At 40.2% G+C, this 16,277-nt stretch overlaps 1 protein-coding gene across 7 annotated transcripts in view; it reads right to left on the bottom strand.

Moving 5' to 3' along the window:
- The window catches only part of PDE5A (phosphodiesterase 5A), a 95,411-nt gene that overhangs the window by 45,360 nt on the left and 33,774 nt on the right, over positions 1 to 16,277 (bottom strand). For all 7 annotated transcript variants that reach the window (XM_089525874.1, XM_089525876.1, XM_089525878.1 and 4 more), the window contains one exon: positions 1,850 to 1,921. In XM_089525874.1, coding sequence (XP_089382000.1) covers positions 1,850 to 1,921 — 72 coding nt within the window. The remainder of the gene's footprint in view (positions 1 to 1,849; positions 1,922 to 16,277) is intronic.

Below are 16,277 nucleotides of genomic sequence, written 5' to 3'. Positions count from 1 at the left end.
GTGTTTGAGATTATTTTGACAATCATGCTTAAGATTGTCCTGTTGGTCAGCAGTTGCCAGGTTTTCTGCATTTGTTTTGGAAACATATGCCTCATTTTATAACCACAGCTTACTTAAGAAGAAGTGTCTTCATCTGACATCGTTATTTATTGATGACTAAGTGCTTTCTTAAGCATACCCTATGTAATGCTCACATCTACAGCACTACACATACCAAACTTATCTTCACAGTTCATTACAGCCCATATGTCAGAGAAGTCTACTATTTAAGGAATCATGTCTTCTCCAAGTAGAAACTACATCATAATTTAAGTAATAGTCAGGAAATGTATTAATTCTGCTATCCTGCAGATGTTTATCACACATTCCTTTTAGAAAGAATGAACAAATTCCTATTTTCTTATTGCCAGTTTGTCAGCTTCACTGGCTAGAGTTCAGCATTGTCTGGCAAGCCACTGATTATTTGTAGAACAACACAGCTTTTAATAAAGCTACTAAAACTTGATGATTTCAAGCCTTCATGCCTCAGGCAGTTCTCAGTTAAGCCAATACTCTTGAATTATGATTGCTGTCTTGTTCAACTTATTTATTTTTTCCAGAACAGGGTTATACAGCAGTTGCACAAATTATATTTGAATGAAATCATTATTTTTCAAATGATCATTTAATAGTTATTTGATATGGGGGAATTAGATTGCTACGCTAAGTACTTGTTTTTGAGAGTGCCTAACATATGCATTCCGTGCTTATTTTACATTAATTACCTTTCTGGGGATACAAATGAAATGATCATGTACTGTGAGAAAATGATTGGTTTAATGGAAAACTCATGGTTCAGTGTCCAGACCTATGCCTGAAATCTTGAAGAGATACTGTCAATCAGGGCTGCATTATAACAAGCAGAGAGCCAAAGCTATGTCAACTTTAAGAGGCCCCCAAAGTATTTCCAAAATATGTATTATGTCAAAGTTGAAATATACTTTAAAAATTGCAATATAGAAGGCCTCTGTGGCAACCCTATTTACCATAACTTACTTAGCTTGTGCATAAACTTGGCACTGCTCCCAGCAGAGTAAACTATAATGGGCTAAATATGGCAATAATTTGCATCACTGTAAATAAACTTCACATGGTTTGAATCTGTCATCCACATAGGAAAAGACATTTCTGTAGTCTCAGAATGATATCATTTAGCAATTGCAAGGGCATATAGAAATGACGTAACCTCTAATAAGTTGGGTGAGGCAAAGTAGTCTGAGAAGGAACAAGATGTTGGAGAGAAAGAACCAACAAACTGCCATGGTAAGCTTATAAATGCTGATGAATGTTGGAGTGCTTCCTGCTTACAGGATGCTCCCCTACAATAGTATTTGGACTGATCTTGCAGGGCTCTCATTGTGTTCTTACAGTGAGCTTCCTGGATCAAACCAAAGACCTATAGAAAGGTGGTGAAACATATGGTATAGAAACAAGTAGGCATGTATGGCGGAGACCAATCCAGGTCATAGTGGCTCAAGTAATATTTCTCCAAGAGACAAGCCATCTGACATCATCCAGATCGTGGGAGGGGTCTGAAGTGAGCTGGCCCTCAGCCTCTGTAATCCTAATACAAAAGAATAGTATAAAGAGAGTCCACAGAACTAAAAACAAACATCAAATGACACAAAAGCAATGTACAAAGGTTAAGAAGAGAAAAATCAAGCAGGCTCCGAGCAAGTCTTCTTAGGGACAGCAGCCCAAAGCCAGGGTACTAACAATAAGCAGAACTTTTCTGCTACAGCCATCCACACTCATCCCAGATGGAGTGGGCAACTTTTAGTAAAAATCAAGTTAATTTAGTAATTTCTACCTTCTCATCTTGTTCAGTGAATGTTCCTCCTCCACCAGACTTCTTATTGATTGCTTGTGCTACACCAACGACCTAATTAAAGAAAGTATAGAAATATTAGTGAATTCTACATGGATTTGAATATTCACCTTAGATATCAAAGTACTGTACTATAGCTTTTGAGTGGAAGCCTGAAGAACATCACATATTCAGTATCCTGTCTTTCCAAGTTTAAGGATATAATGCTATGCACGTTTTGACAGTAAACCTCCCTGAAGTCTCTGGGACAACAGATGCCATTTACTCAGCTGAGTCTGCATCCGTGTAAAAAGAACTGGTTCAGTCAGTCTTTTGCTATCACATCTTGCTCTGGCCAAGGGCTAAACAAGATATCTTGGGATGTCCACACTTAAGGTTCGTGTTTTTTTTCCCTTTAAAATATACATAGCAACCTCACTTGTATGTGATAATCACCAGTATCACACAATAAGCAAGCAAAAAAGACAAATTATTTTCTCCTTTCCCACATTTCTCATGAAAATCACTCCTTATGTTTACTATTTGCATTGGGAGAAAAGTTGTCATAGGAGGAGTGACTTTCATGAACATCAAATTAAAGGAAGACACCATCTGCCCCTCTGGAATCACAACAGTTATCACACTAGTGACTGCTCTTTGCATTTAGAAAATGTGAAAGTTGAATGCAAAAATGTCCAATCTACTTTTGCCCTACAACTGTTCAGAGATATTGACAGAATTTATGTTTGACAGACCCTCACAATACCTGTAGTTCAACCAGTCAAAGCCATCATCAGTATTTCCTGTTGGGACACAATGTGGCTTTCTTTGTTACAACAGTCATTTGTTTGAATAAAGGTTAAATTTCTAAACATTATCATTGTGCCCCAAAGGATTATACGGCTAGTTCCAAAATAATACCAAGAATCTTGTTTACAGAAGATGAAACTCGCTGAAGAATTGGGAGTGACTAGACAAAGTTGACAAAGTTACCTAACCATTTCAAACAAAAGTAACAAAATATTTTCTGCTTGAATAAATAGCCCTCCGCTACTTTTAGCAGCTCCATTCACTGGGAATGGCACATACATTGTTAAATGTTGCAGCTCTGTTTTTTTCTGCCATTCTGGTAATTTTGTTAAAAAAAAGTCCACTTTTGAGAAACAGTAACAATCCAAACTATAGTTTTATTAGGACCAATCAAAACATCACAAAAGATAGCGGAAGTTTACAAAGTCTCCAGACACTTTAGTACATTAAGTACACCAAAATGCACAGGAGGCTAAAGATGAGAACTTCTATAACTGCCTGTCTAGAGATCTGAATGTCTTCTATGAACAGAAAAGTGAACACTTGGTTTTGTTCGTAATTCTATTAAAACCTGATGTGAAAGAGATACAGAGACTCGGGCTATACAGAAAAAGGTTTTACTCCAAGGAATAAATTTGCCTATAAATCTTGCCACTTTGCCCTTCCTTCACATAAAATGGTACACAGAGCAGGGGATTTGCTGATTCTTTTCTGATCCTTGCTTTTTCATTCCATTTTGCCTAATTCAGGAGACTTCAAAAGCATGCACTGTCTTTTGTACATTATGGTAGGTTAATTTTTAAAAATTGCCCAGGTGTAGATTTGGAGGGTTTGTTTTGTATGTGGATGGTTTACTACTACTACCATTACCATTTCAACAACTACTACTGAATTTTGACCTGGCTCATAATTTGCATATTTTTGTATCCTATTAAACCAGTGGTACTCAAACATTTTACTCTTGGGACCCCCTGTATGCCCCCCTCGACATAGTGTGTGTGTGTGTGTGTGTGTGTGTGTGTGTGTGTGTGTGTGTGTATATATATATATATATATTATTTAGTAGTTTCATTTGCACATGCATGTATATTTATATTTTCATATATTTCATATACCCGCCTCGAGGGGATTGATATCCATGAAAGCTCATGCTAAAATAAACCAATTAGCCTCAAAAGTGCTCCTTAATTGCTTCGCAGACATACCCAGTTTTCCATTTTACGCTGAAACAGACTAACATGGCCATCTATTTGAAAACTGTTCAAATTTAATTAGCCTTTTTAGAAACTGCAGTTTACTGACAATCGGTACAATACAGAACATTAACAAACAACTATTCTAAAATCAGAAATACCTACAACAAAAATAGTAACTTTCTCCACATGGTCAGGTGTGTGGAACCTGTCAGGACTGCAACTGTGGAAGATGGAATATATGTTCAAAAGAGTTTTAAGATGGTTTAATCCATACAAAAATGGGCTGGGTTGTGTTTTTTTCTTCCTCTTCCTCCTGGTGTTTCTGTTAAAGTTCAAGTTACTTGAAATACCTAGTTAATTTCTGTATACATATAAAAGCTCTGCTGGATTTCAAGTGTCCTGGCATAATGGTCTCTACTTTGACAGATTAGCAGAAGGTTTGAAAAGGAGTACTCAATTTATACATGTATATCTGATATTGCTGGGACCTACTGCAGAGAGGTAATTGAGCCAGATGAGTGACTTTTTATTTTTTTTATTTTGATGTACCACTTATAGTTCAGAGGAAATGAAAATAGCACTGTGACTATTCCTAAGGGTTATCTGCATGTAGGATCTGAAGTGCATTCCACTTTCTTTCTTCACATGGATATAGTTCTGTGATCACCCGGCCTTCACTAACCCCATGTCATCCAGATGTGCTGGATGCCCTCCAATGCCTCCCCTTCCCCCAGATTTTACAAAACTGGAAGCATGCTTATACTTTTATTACTGACAAAAGGGATTCATTTCAAGTAATTCACTATTTGCTACTAGTTACCTCCAGAGTCTGGTGTTGTAATATGAAATCTCAAGCTCCCCAGTACCAATTTCTTTCAACTACCACCTGATACGGCTTGTTTATGTATTATTTCTCATGAGCTCTGCAACCCCAGGAAACTTAGAAGACAGATACCATTTTAAAAGGCTGTAATTCAGCTTGTTACTTTAGCACATTAGCAGCAGGGTTGTGGCCCAGAATCCACCAGAAATAGAATGACTTGTGACCACTGCAATTTGGAAGGCACATGAAACAGGAAATGATGCCTTTTGCTATTAATGGAGACCTCAACAGAAGATCATTTGCAAGGCACACATATGGAAAAGTGTGCTCTCACCCATTAAGCACCAAAATTCTAATAGCCAAGTTGGGTGGAAAAAAACTGGATAGAAAAAACACTTTCAGTATCTCAGTGGGTTGGATAGTGATTTATAGTCCCTGCTCTCACACCAGCCTCTGCACAAATAGTAACTGCACAAATAAGATCATTGTTCTGTGAAGTTAGCCATTAGCAAAACGTTCACTTTCAATAAAGGTTTTATTGTCAAGTCCATTTCATTAAGTCCAACTTTGCTCTTTTAAAGTTAATAGCAAACTCCTCTTGCTGAAAACAAGTCATACTGTTAAGGGGCGTGGGGGGAGGTTTTAAAGATGCAAAACATCAGGGCAATTATACTGCTAACACTGCACACAGTATACAAACTGCTCCCATCATTTTACTTATCCTACACATCACACAGCTATCCTTAAATTACCAAGATAAAACTGTAAAATCTGCCAGCACATTTTAATTTGAGGGAAGTTTCCTTATTTCAGATAATTCCTCAAAGTTCAGATCACTATGCGCCAATTCCCTCTTATCTTTATGCAACAGACATCATATAGAATAGATAAAACAGCCATTTCAAAGAACACAGTACCCCACAACCACCCATAAAACTATTATTATACATGTACAACTACATGCCTCAAAACTCTCAAAGAACTGCAGTTTCATGCACTTTCTGCATATCAACCACATTCTGCAAGCAAGGAAATAGCCAGCTGTTAATCAACATTTGTTGCAACCACAGTTTTTATAAATAGGGCACTTCGTAGACAACTCAACAACAAGAGCAGGACCAAAAGCAGGACTTCCTCATAGCATGAGTTGATTCTTAGGAAGCTTCTTTGTAAAGGAACCTGGAACTTGTAAAATGTACTCTTTTGGACTATCCCTCCAAGAAACCCTTGGCCAGCATGGCCACTGGATGACCTGGCTGAAGGATTCTGGGAGTTAGTCCATAAAGCTCCCAAGGGGGAGGGGTCTACTCAGTGATGGGATCACCTCTTGTCATCAAATTTAACATGGAAGCAGCAACTCCATTCATTGTACCAAAAGGGCTTCCATCTTTTTTTTTCCCCTGATGGACTTTTTGTGTAGGCTTTACCAGCTTCACAAGAGTTAGAATTCCAAACAGGCAAGTCTAGGCCAAGACATTTTTTCTGCCTGAAGTAAAGATCAATGCTCTTCTCTGCTGCCACATGAAACTACAGTTCCCAGAATTCCATAGCACTGAGCCATGGCAGTTAAAGTGGTGTCAAACTGGATTATTTCTGCAATGTGGATGCAGCAGGAGAGTAAATCTACTAATAGGAACTCTTGTAAGTTTCATTGCTTCAGTAGGACTATTCTAGCTGGGACTGACAATTCAATTTAGATGCTTTTTTAAAACTGAAGAATCCTAGCTAGTTCTTTGTCACACTCTTTTTGCCCATTTCTTGGCAAAAGTCAGCTAACCAAGACAAACAAGGGTGTTCCCCTGCCACGAGAGTGTGAAACTGGTCCCTTGTTTTAGAATTGCAAAACTAAATCAGGTCTTGAGATGCAATATGTTAACTCAAGAAAATAAGTAAACTTCCTAACTTTCCACTGTGCTCTGACAAGAGTCTGCAAGTGCACAGCTGACATGCAGGTGTTGGCTCACATCACTGAACTTTATTTTTTTATTAGCTCTGAACCACAAAAAGCTGAACCCATTTCAATGGTCTCACAGCCTCTCTGAAGAATCCAAAAGGTGAACACTTTCACCCTATGTAAACAGCTTCCTGCCATGAAAGGGAAGCTTGTGGTTCTTAAAGAGCTATGAGGAAACAGTAAAAAAGGAGGAAGGGGGGGGGGGGGAGAGCTATGTTAATATAGCCTAAAAAGACCATTCAGCTGCTACTTATTAGCCCTGCAGGTTTCTGTTTTATTGTGAAAGCATGCAAACCATATGCAGACTCATATAGTCTTCAGATTCATGTGTAGACCTCTTATGTGGATTGAATGGAAAAAATGGAATGAAACACACTCTGAGAAGCCTCTTGTGTGATAAGCTTCAGCATTATTTAGTTTAAAGACATGTTAACATCACTAATAGGCTGCACAATGACAGGAAAATATTTCCAATAATCAGGGCACCCAGACTCTGAACTCATTTAAGCTGGTAAAACTCCAAGTAAACTTTATTTGCCTTGTGGCAACTATAAGCCACATTAGCGGCAAGTCTCAAAACCAGGTAATTAGGAAATGACACACACAACTCTAGAGGCTGTTTCTCCAAGCCTCACAAAGATGGAGCTGGGAAAGGAGAGAGGGTAGGGTGTATATGGATTATATAATGAAAAGTTTGGATGACTCCATGTATGTCAACAGAATGTTGGCATCTGTATATTAAAGCAAGGATCTAAGGAATAGTATAAATATTTTTACTTTTTATTGAAAGCAGATTTAAACTCGAAACGTCCAAGGTTGTATTGCAGCCAGCCCTTACTGCTTCACACTCATACACATGCCAACATAGTCCAGCGTTATCATGATATGACTAGAATAAGCTACTTTCAAAACCTCTCCACCTGGCCAGTCAGCTTCTGTGCTGCCCTTATCTTTGATTAATGATCAGAGATAAAGATTTATCTTTATCTCATCCAATGCTGCAGTGAGGCACAAAAGCAGCTGAATTTCAGCCACAGCAATGAGGGAGGGATGAGAACATTGCCCCCATAAGAATTCTCCCCCTGATGAAATTTGCCTTCCATCCCCAAATATCTAGCATTGCAGAGTGAGGGGCTGTGCACACCGGCCATAAAGGCCAGCCTGGGGGCAGAGTCGGGGTGTGATGTCCACATGACTCATGCCCTGACTCCGCCCCCAGGGTGGCGTGAGTCCACATGGCACACGTCCTCACGACACTCCACTGGTGCTGCAGCAACATGACGCAGCGCCGAAGAAGTGCCTTAAAGCTACAGCACCGCAGCTATTGTGCCCTTTCCTGGGCGCCAAAAGTAACCGCTTTTTGCAGCTCTTTTTGGCACCCTGGAAAGGCCAGATCGGGGCCACAGCATGTGGTTGCTGCAGCCCTGATCCAGTGCAGCTGGAGGCGGTCTGCATTGCCTCTGAGTTACTGAAAATCATTCATTCCTAGATCACTTACATATACTGTGGTAGCTTTGATTGTCCATTCCCCTGGTAACTTCCTTTCACTTTTCTACAGATAGCTCTGTATGCTGGGTCTTAGGACCCTATTGCATGGGGTTAAAACAGTGGTTTACCTTTCCGAAATTCAGTGCTAATTCAGGAGGCAGCTGGTTCCTATCACACATAAATCACTGCCGAATCACTATCCGGGTCCATTTTTAGAAGTCAGAAGCTTCTGTTTTCATAAAGGGGCCACAGAAGTAGCTTAGACGATCTGGGCTACATCCGGGAGGGACCTGAGTGACAATTCAGTGGCAATTTATATGTGATAGGAACCGAACTGCCTCCTGAATTAGCACTGAATTTTGGAAAGGTGAGCTGCTCTTTTAACCCCATATGGTAGGGTCCTTAGAGTGAGTCTGTCTTGTATGTGTGTTCTTTCATATTCTTCCCTAATAAAAGTGAGTTAGTTCACTCTTCATTGGTGAGTACTTGTATAGTTTGTGCTTTCGATCTCTCTCACAAGACAAGCCAGATTCAACCAACTTATTAAGGATACTAATGTGGAGGCTCTCCATGCCTGTACAACTTTGTGGGAAACATTAGCTGTTGCTTTTTTTATCCCCACTGAAAGCAAGTCCCAGAAAAAGGTTCATTTGCTTAAAAAGAAAGGAACATTTTTGTTCTCACAGTATCTGACACAGTTTCATGCTTGCTAATTATTTTTTTGCTGAAAATAGAAAAGTTGACTTTTGGCCTTAAAAATGACATTGCTCTTCCTGGTTCCTCACAGGCTTTTCTCCACAGGCCAGCACTTAACTGCACTCAAAGTTTTATTTTATCTGGATACTTCATCCTGCATTCTTCTACATTCAGATTTCAAATTTAATTCTATGAAAGCTACTTAAAATCCCCAAGGAACCTTGTGCCATCAATTTTTTCATTGTTATTTCTGTGTTTGACTCTCTCTTTTTTCTCTTTCTCACACTCACACACACTCACTCTCTCTCACACACACACACATTCTGTGAAATGATTTTAAGAGTCAATAAAGACAGTCAAATAGATCTGCTAAAATGAAAAAGACTTAAAAGAAGCAGAAATGCATGAAAAACCACCACCACCACCACCACCAACAACAACAACCAATCTGACTAATGTTCAGGTGTGGACTGCATTATATGTCAGATTAATCTGTCTATTCTTCGTCTATGTATCTTATTTCCCCTATTTCCACAAAATGAATCAATTCAGTTCAGTTGGCTACTTACCACTGAAGGAACACCCTTTATTCCTTCCACTATCAGGCCATCTTATGATATAACAATATTGCAAATCCATTAAGAGGTCTCTATTGCTTTCAGTACAACAGTGTGAGGAACAGTGTGAGCAGAGCTTGGGAAAGTAACTTTTTAGGACTATAGCTGTTGTCAATTGTATGCTTTGGAGACCACATTGCATCATCTTGGATCATTTTCCTGTCTTCTAATTTGTTTCCATACACAGTTCAGAGCAAGATAACAGAAGGATTAGCTCCCTTTCTATTAGGGACAAGGACCCTTTGGCTCTCCATCTGTCCTAGAGTACAATCCCCACAATCCATCACCATTCTTTGCTGTATAGCTGGATACTATTGTCTGTGATGACATCTGTAGATCAAAACATCTGGGAGCTCAAACATTTGTCTGTAATTTATGATGAGTATAATGAGACAATACTCCACGAAACATTTGTAGCTCCTCCAGTGCAATTCTATAGGCTGGCAGATGTTGACCACAGAGTTTCACTGGAGGACCTAGTGATTCCTAGAGAGGTGTTCTCTCAGGTCAAAACATATTTTTTGTTATTTGTGGTTTTTCCACATTCATGGAGGTCCAGTGTCCCTAACCCCAGCAAATGTGGAGGGAACAGTATACTTTGTTATTGTTTGTTTAAAGTTCTATGAGGGCAAAATGCAGGCTGCATATGGCCTCTCAATGATGTGTTTGTGGCCCCTGGCACATCCAAAATTCCCAGACCAATCTTTTTCTGGTCAAAAGAAGGGGATGACTTGCTCTAAGGTTGCAAGGCCTTTCTTTACTCTTTAACATCAAGGTAATATTCAGGAATTGGCCACTTTGGAATATTTTGTTTTGTTTTTTGTTAATTCATATGTTTCTTTAAGAGTCCCAAAGCATAAAAGTGACCCCTTGACCTGTCATATTTGCCCGTTTTTGTTCTTGTCTTGAAAAAGCAAATATAAATATGTGTATATTTAAAGTAGTTAGAATACTTAATTTATTTTAATGTACTTTTATAATGTTTGATATATGTATAATGTATCCAGGTTGAATTCAATAATCACAGCTGCAATTTAAACATATATCACAATTAAAATTGAATGCAGTGAATGTCGACTAAGGCCTCATTCTCACCGGCACATTTGCCATGGGTAGATCCTGGTCGGATTCACTAAGCCAGCACCAAATCTTTCTGGAAAGAAGTTTATACTACCTTTACCCCGATCAAAGCTCCCTGGTGCAATTTGCCCCACTGACGTTCACATTTGCAAAAGTAGCACTTTAAAATGGAGTGTCCTTGCTGTCAATCTAATGCTTTCCACATTCACTTCCGCTGTCATCAATGGTGACATGTCATGCAGCCATTCGCCAATGGCATGGGTGCTTCCCCCCTCCTTTTTAAAAAAAAATATAGCGGCAATGTTCACATATTGTCAACTTGTCAAACTTAAAAACCTCCAGGTGTGTGCGTGCATGTGTTGTGTGCCTTTGGGTCATTTCAGCTTATGGCAACCCTATGCCCACCCTATCCTGGCGTTTTCTTGGCAAGATTGGTTCCGAGGAGATTTGCCATTGCCTTTCCCTCAGGCTGAGAGAGAGTGACTCCCAATCCTCTTCTCTTCCCGCCTCTTTGGATCCTCTTGCCCTTCCTCCATTTCTCATCCCAATGCCATCTCCCAATCCTCTTTCGTTCCGCCCCTTTCGATCCTCTTGCCTTCCCTCCTCTTTTCACCCCAATGCCATCTCCGATCAGATATATGTAGCACAATATGCATGTACAATATGTGTACATATAACACACATATGTAGGACAAGCATTCACATATTCTATCATTTTATCAAATTTGAAAGGGAAACTGTAGCACAAGCATATGCATATTCTGTCACACGCACAATTTTTTTTTTAAAAAAATGCCATTTGCAAAGCGACCGGTGTCAGAGGAGAGGCATGTTCCACCCACTGCCCACCCTTTATCCTTTCCTCGGAACTTGACCCAATCACGACTGGGGACAAGTTCACATTTGCCAGCATCCATTTTGAGGGGGATTTGCCCCAGATCAGGAGTGCAAAACCCCGATCCGGGTGTGTACAAACAGGCGTCAGTGGGAATCTCCCACTTTTAAACCAGGTTGAAATCTGAATTATAATGCAGTGTGATTGACCCCTAAGATGTGTTGCCCTTCCTGAAATCTACTTCTTAAAACAGATGTGATGTATGTTGCATATCAGAGGACTGTAATTACTCATTTTCCTAAAAATTCCCTTTCAGTAAAATGTGGAGGAAGGAACACTTCCTGCCATGATCTTTGCCAGGTACTACATTGTGGATATATTTAAGAATCCCTGCTCAGTGTGATTGGCACACCAAGCACTAGTAAATTCAAGAGGGGCACAATGTCCTTTGTAATGTGTGAGACCCTTTTCTCACCCAATGAAAACTATTTTGTCATGTTTGAACAGCAATTCTTTCTGAATTGCTTCCTGAGCAACTTAATATTTACTCTACTTTTCCTTATTTGTGGTTTAAAGTAAACCCAGCACACTTCCTAGTTCAGATTCAAGTTTCAAGCTACCCACTTCCAGAAGATATAGTATTTGTTCCATTTAAAGTCTAGGAGATATACTTCCCAGAACATGTGTTTAGCATGAAATCTGCATTTTTGACTACACAGGATCAGATAACTAACTGACTTCTCTTGAGTGTTCTGAAGTTCCTTCTCGTGACTTTCATCCTCATATAACAGAGATGTTATCTAATAATGAAAGGATGTCATATGCCTTCCTTTTTTTGGGAAGAAAGGATGTGCTTCTATTTTTAAGTTAGTTTCTGTTGATTCTTGAACAAAGAGAAGTTATGCTGACAGCCATTCCACACACATAGATCTTTTCATAATAAATGCAATATTGGCTTCACAGTTGTTGTATAAAAACTGCTGTTCTCTTCAAATCAATTATTTTATTATTTTATTTTCTTAGCACTGAAAAATTATTCAAAGGAAGCCCAAAAGCTCCAGTTAGTTCAGAATGCAGCTTCTGATATGAGATAAATGTAGTTAATTTAAACTAAAATATATCTATTAAAATCAAACTATATATTGAATTTGCAGCTAAGAAATCTAACTCATTTCAGTGAATCTGCTCTAACTGTGATTATCACTGAATTTAACTCCAAACAAACAAACAAGCTTAATTTAGATTGTAAGCCTGAGGGCAGGGAACCGTCTAATTAAAAAGATTGTATGTACAGAGCTGTGTAAATTTACAGCGCTTTATAAATAAAGGTTAATAATAATAATAATAACAATAATCATAATTTATATACCACTTTATACCGCCTAAGCAGTGTCTAAGCGGTTTACAACTGTAAGCTAATTTGCCCCAACAATCTGGGTACTCATTTTAGAGACCTCGGAAAGATGCAAGCCTGAGTCGAGCTTGAGCCGTTTTTCTGGTCTTGAACTCGCAAACTTGTGGTTTTGAGTGAGTGGCTGCAGTACAGGCATTTAACCACTGCACCACCAGGGCTCCAGGGAGTGGGATCACATCACACCTTTTTCATACAACTTCACTGTCTTTTCCTATTTGCTCCTGGAATCAGTTCAAAACTGCTGGCACTCACTTTTAAAGGACTACAAGGCTTAGAAACCAAGTATCTGTGGGATATTATCCTATATCTAGCCTCCTGTATGTTCAGCAATACAGCAGTGGTGATCCCGTACCGGGTGTTGCCCAGTGTGGAGGTGCGGGGCTTCCAGAAAGTGGGATTTCTGGATACGGGGGGGGGGGGATATGGGAGCGGTTGCACAGGCCTGAGGTGTAGCCACATGGCTGGAGGCACACGCATGTGGCCAGAAACAGAGCCGGCACAGCTGGAAATGACATCTGTGTGGGCCAAAAGAACACCAGAGTGGCCAGAGGGGCATCCACATAGCCAGAAACGGTGCCTATGTGAGACAAAAGGGCATCTGTGCAACCGGAGAGGCACCACACAGCCAGAAACAGTGCTCTCACAACCAGAACAGGAGCCACACAGACCCAAAAAGGACCCAAGCAGCCCTTGAGGAGCACCGGTGTAGTCCTGGGCAACACCCGTGGGAGGGGGGCAACAGGTTGTCACCCATTTCTGTGGTGTAACCCCCTTCTATGGTGTCACCCGGTGTGGTCCACACCACTGTGGAATTGCCTCTCTGATACTCCAATACAGTGGGCCCTTCTCTTCCATTCCAGACCCCTCCGTGTAAGAAAAAAGTGCATAAGCTCAAGCCCTATAAGAAGCAATGGGGCTTGAGCCTGTGGTGTGCCATGGGCGCACATCCCATTACTCTTTCAGGGGTGTGGGAGGCTTTTTTCCAGCGCAGCTTCCAGAGTATGCGTAGTACTTAAGTTTGCATAATACTTAAGGCTCCCAGCATATGCACAGCTTCCAGCATATGGCGCAGGCGCACTGTATCATTTCAGTGCCAGTGGAATGTCCTTTCCAGGCATCATTTCAATTCTATATAACTAATTGTTAATACCAATCTAAAAAGATTGGTCTGGGAATTTTGTATTTTCTAAAGCTTTGCTGCACTAAAGAATGTCAAACTGTGAAAGTTATGAAGGTCTAACTTAGGGCTGAAACAGACGAACAAAATAAGTCTGCTTCCGGGTACGCCACATGCTCCAATGCTGCCCTGAAGCCAGGCAGCCACCCAGATGTTTAGATACCACACACCACCGGAGCATCTTGAAGCTGCTCCGGGGCTGTGGTGGGGCTGGGAAAGCCAGCTCTTTCCCAGCCCAAATAGGAGTGGATATTCAAAGTGGATTGGGGCTGTGGCATAGTTTGCTGTGGCCCCAATCCATCTTTAGTGGGGCTGGCTTCAAGCTGCCCCTTCTTGCCAGTCTGTTCTCCACCGTTATTGTTGTTGTATACCTTCAAGTAGTTTCTGACCCTAAGGCAAACCTATCATCAGGGTTTCTTGGCAAGATTTGTTTGAGGAGGTTTGCTATTGCCTTCCCCTGAGACTGAAAGCATGTGACTTGCCCAAGGTCACCCAGTGGGGTTCATGGCCAGGCAAGGAATCAAACCCTAGTCTCCAGAGTCCTAGTCCAACCCTCAAACCACTATGCCACACCATCTCTATTAATTGCTGAATTTAGCTTAACTACTTAGGAACAAACACAAGAAAACCATTCTGCCATATTTTGCATTGTATAGTTCAGTCAATATTATGGTAAAGATGTAATTATTCATTAAGTTTCTTCCTGAAGGTACCAATGAATAATTTCAGCAATTTTATTCTTCATGGCAGTGCACCTGCACAATCTTCTACAAATTGAAGGGGAAAGAAGGTTTTCCAAAAGAGAAATTGTGGCATATGGATGATTTTGAGGTTTGGGAGAGAAGGATGCCATAAATATTGGAATCATGTCCCTATTTCCCACATTTTTCTTTTTAAAGGTCATGCTTGTGTTCTGTTCCTGCCATTTTGGCTCAAAGACAAAGGAACAAACAGCATTTGAATTCCCTTTACATGGCAAGGTTATGGCCTCTACCACATAATGTGTCAAATTGTTCGCAGACATCAGTGCAGAGGACATGGAGTAGATCCTACTCAGAATATTCACAGATGGCTGTGCAAACTTAAGTATTGCTTGTGGGAGTAATGTAGGATGGCTAAAATGTCCTTGCAACATGATTTCAGCAACCATGTAGAAAGGCCTTCAGTTTCTGGATTGCTGTTGGCGTCATTCAGAAATGTCCCATAATTTCTTTATTCTGCTAAGTAGATCTATGCAGATATATGTAAATAGATCTAGGAAACACCTATGCCTGTTTCCTAGGTGCTGTTCATATTTCAACCAGAAAACCAGAGAATTTTTATGTTGTTTATAGCTTTTTAAACAAAATATAGGAAAAGCAGCTAAAAGAAGATGGTAATTCAAGGAATTTATTCAGTGGACCAAGGCTCATTCCAGAAATGTGTCAGTGAGGCATTATGGTGAGAATGAGGAAAAACGTCTGGTAAGAAACTCAAAAAGAGGAAAAACACCCAGCTTTCCCTGAGAAACATTCCAAAACGCAATCCTTTCCACTTAAAATGCAGAGAAGTGGATATAGCACACTATTCCCTATGCTCCCCATTCTTCCTAGCCTTTGCCAGTTTGTTCATTTATCAAATTATTTTACATTCTCAGACAGAAAAAGAACCATCTTTGCTTCAGCCAGGAATCTGCCTGTGTTTACAAAGTTAAGCTATCTAAGCTCATCCTATTTTATTTCAGAAACTGCAAATAATTATCCAAGCAAAACTAATATCTTTGGAATAGCTTGATCTGGGGGAATGTGGCATTTTATTTCTACTTTCATCAAAGATGGCAGACTAGATGATAGTTACAGGCCAAGCCTCGTTAATGTTAGTGGGAAATGTAGACTTGCAAGCCAAAGGCCTGACACAATCATTTTTTCTTCCAGCCTGCTTGTCTAAAGAAAGCCCATCCTGAGTAAAACATGGGCCTCATGCACCAGACTTCCGACGCCAGGCATCACCATATGCAATGGTCTGCTCCATTGACACAGGGCCAGCTTTAGCGCCTGCCAAGCACAAACAAAGGGGGGAGGACGGCACTTCTAATGGCAACGGAGAAGATATGTTATGAAAAAAAGTAAGAAAGAAGAGTAGCTCATGCATTTCAAGATACAATATAATTTCAGAATTAAACATTTAGGCTAAGCTCTTGAGGTAACCTACTCCAGACTGCCTTGGTATTATTTCCAGAACCTGGAGAAGTTACTTTTTCAGACTACAGCTCCCAGAATCTGCCAGCCATAATAGCTGTTGGCATTGCAATCTAGAGATTTTGGGACTCCCCCCCCCCCCAAAAAAAAAAAAAAGATCATAG

This window comes from Sceloporus occidentalis, unplaced genomic scaffold, assembly GCF_023333645.1.
Source record: "Sceloporus occidentalis isolate IW3139 unplaced genomic scaffold, rSceOcc1.0.p SCAF_5, whole genome shotgun sequence".
Taxonomy (NCBI): Eukaryota; Metazoa; Chordata; class Lepidosauria; order Squamata; family Phrynosomatidae; genus Sceloporus; species Sceloporus occidentalis.
The sequence above is the reverse complement of the archived record's forward strand: the minus strand, read 5'-3'. Positions and strand labels throughout refer to the sequence as shown.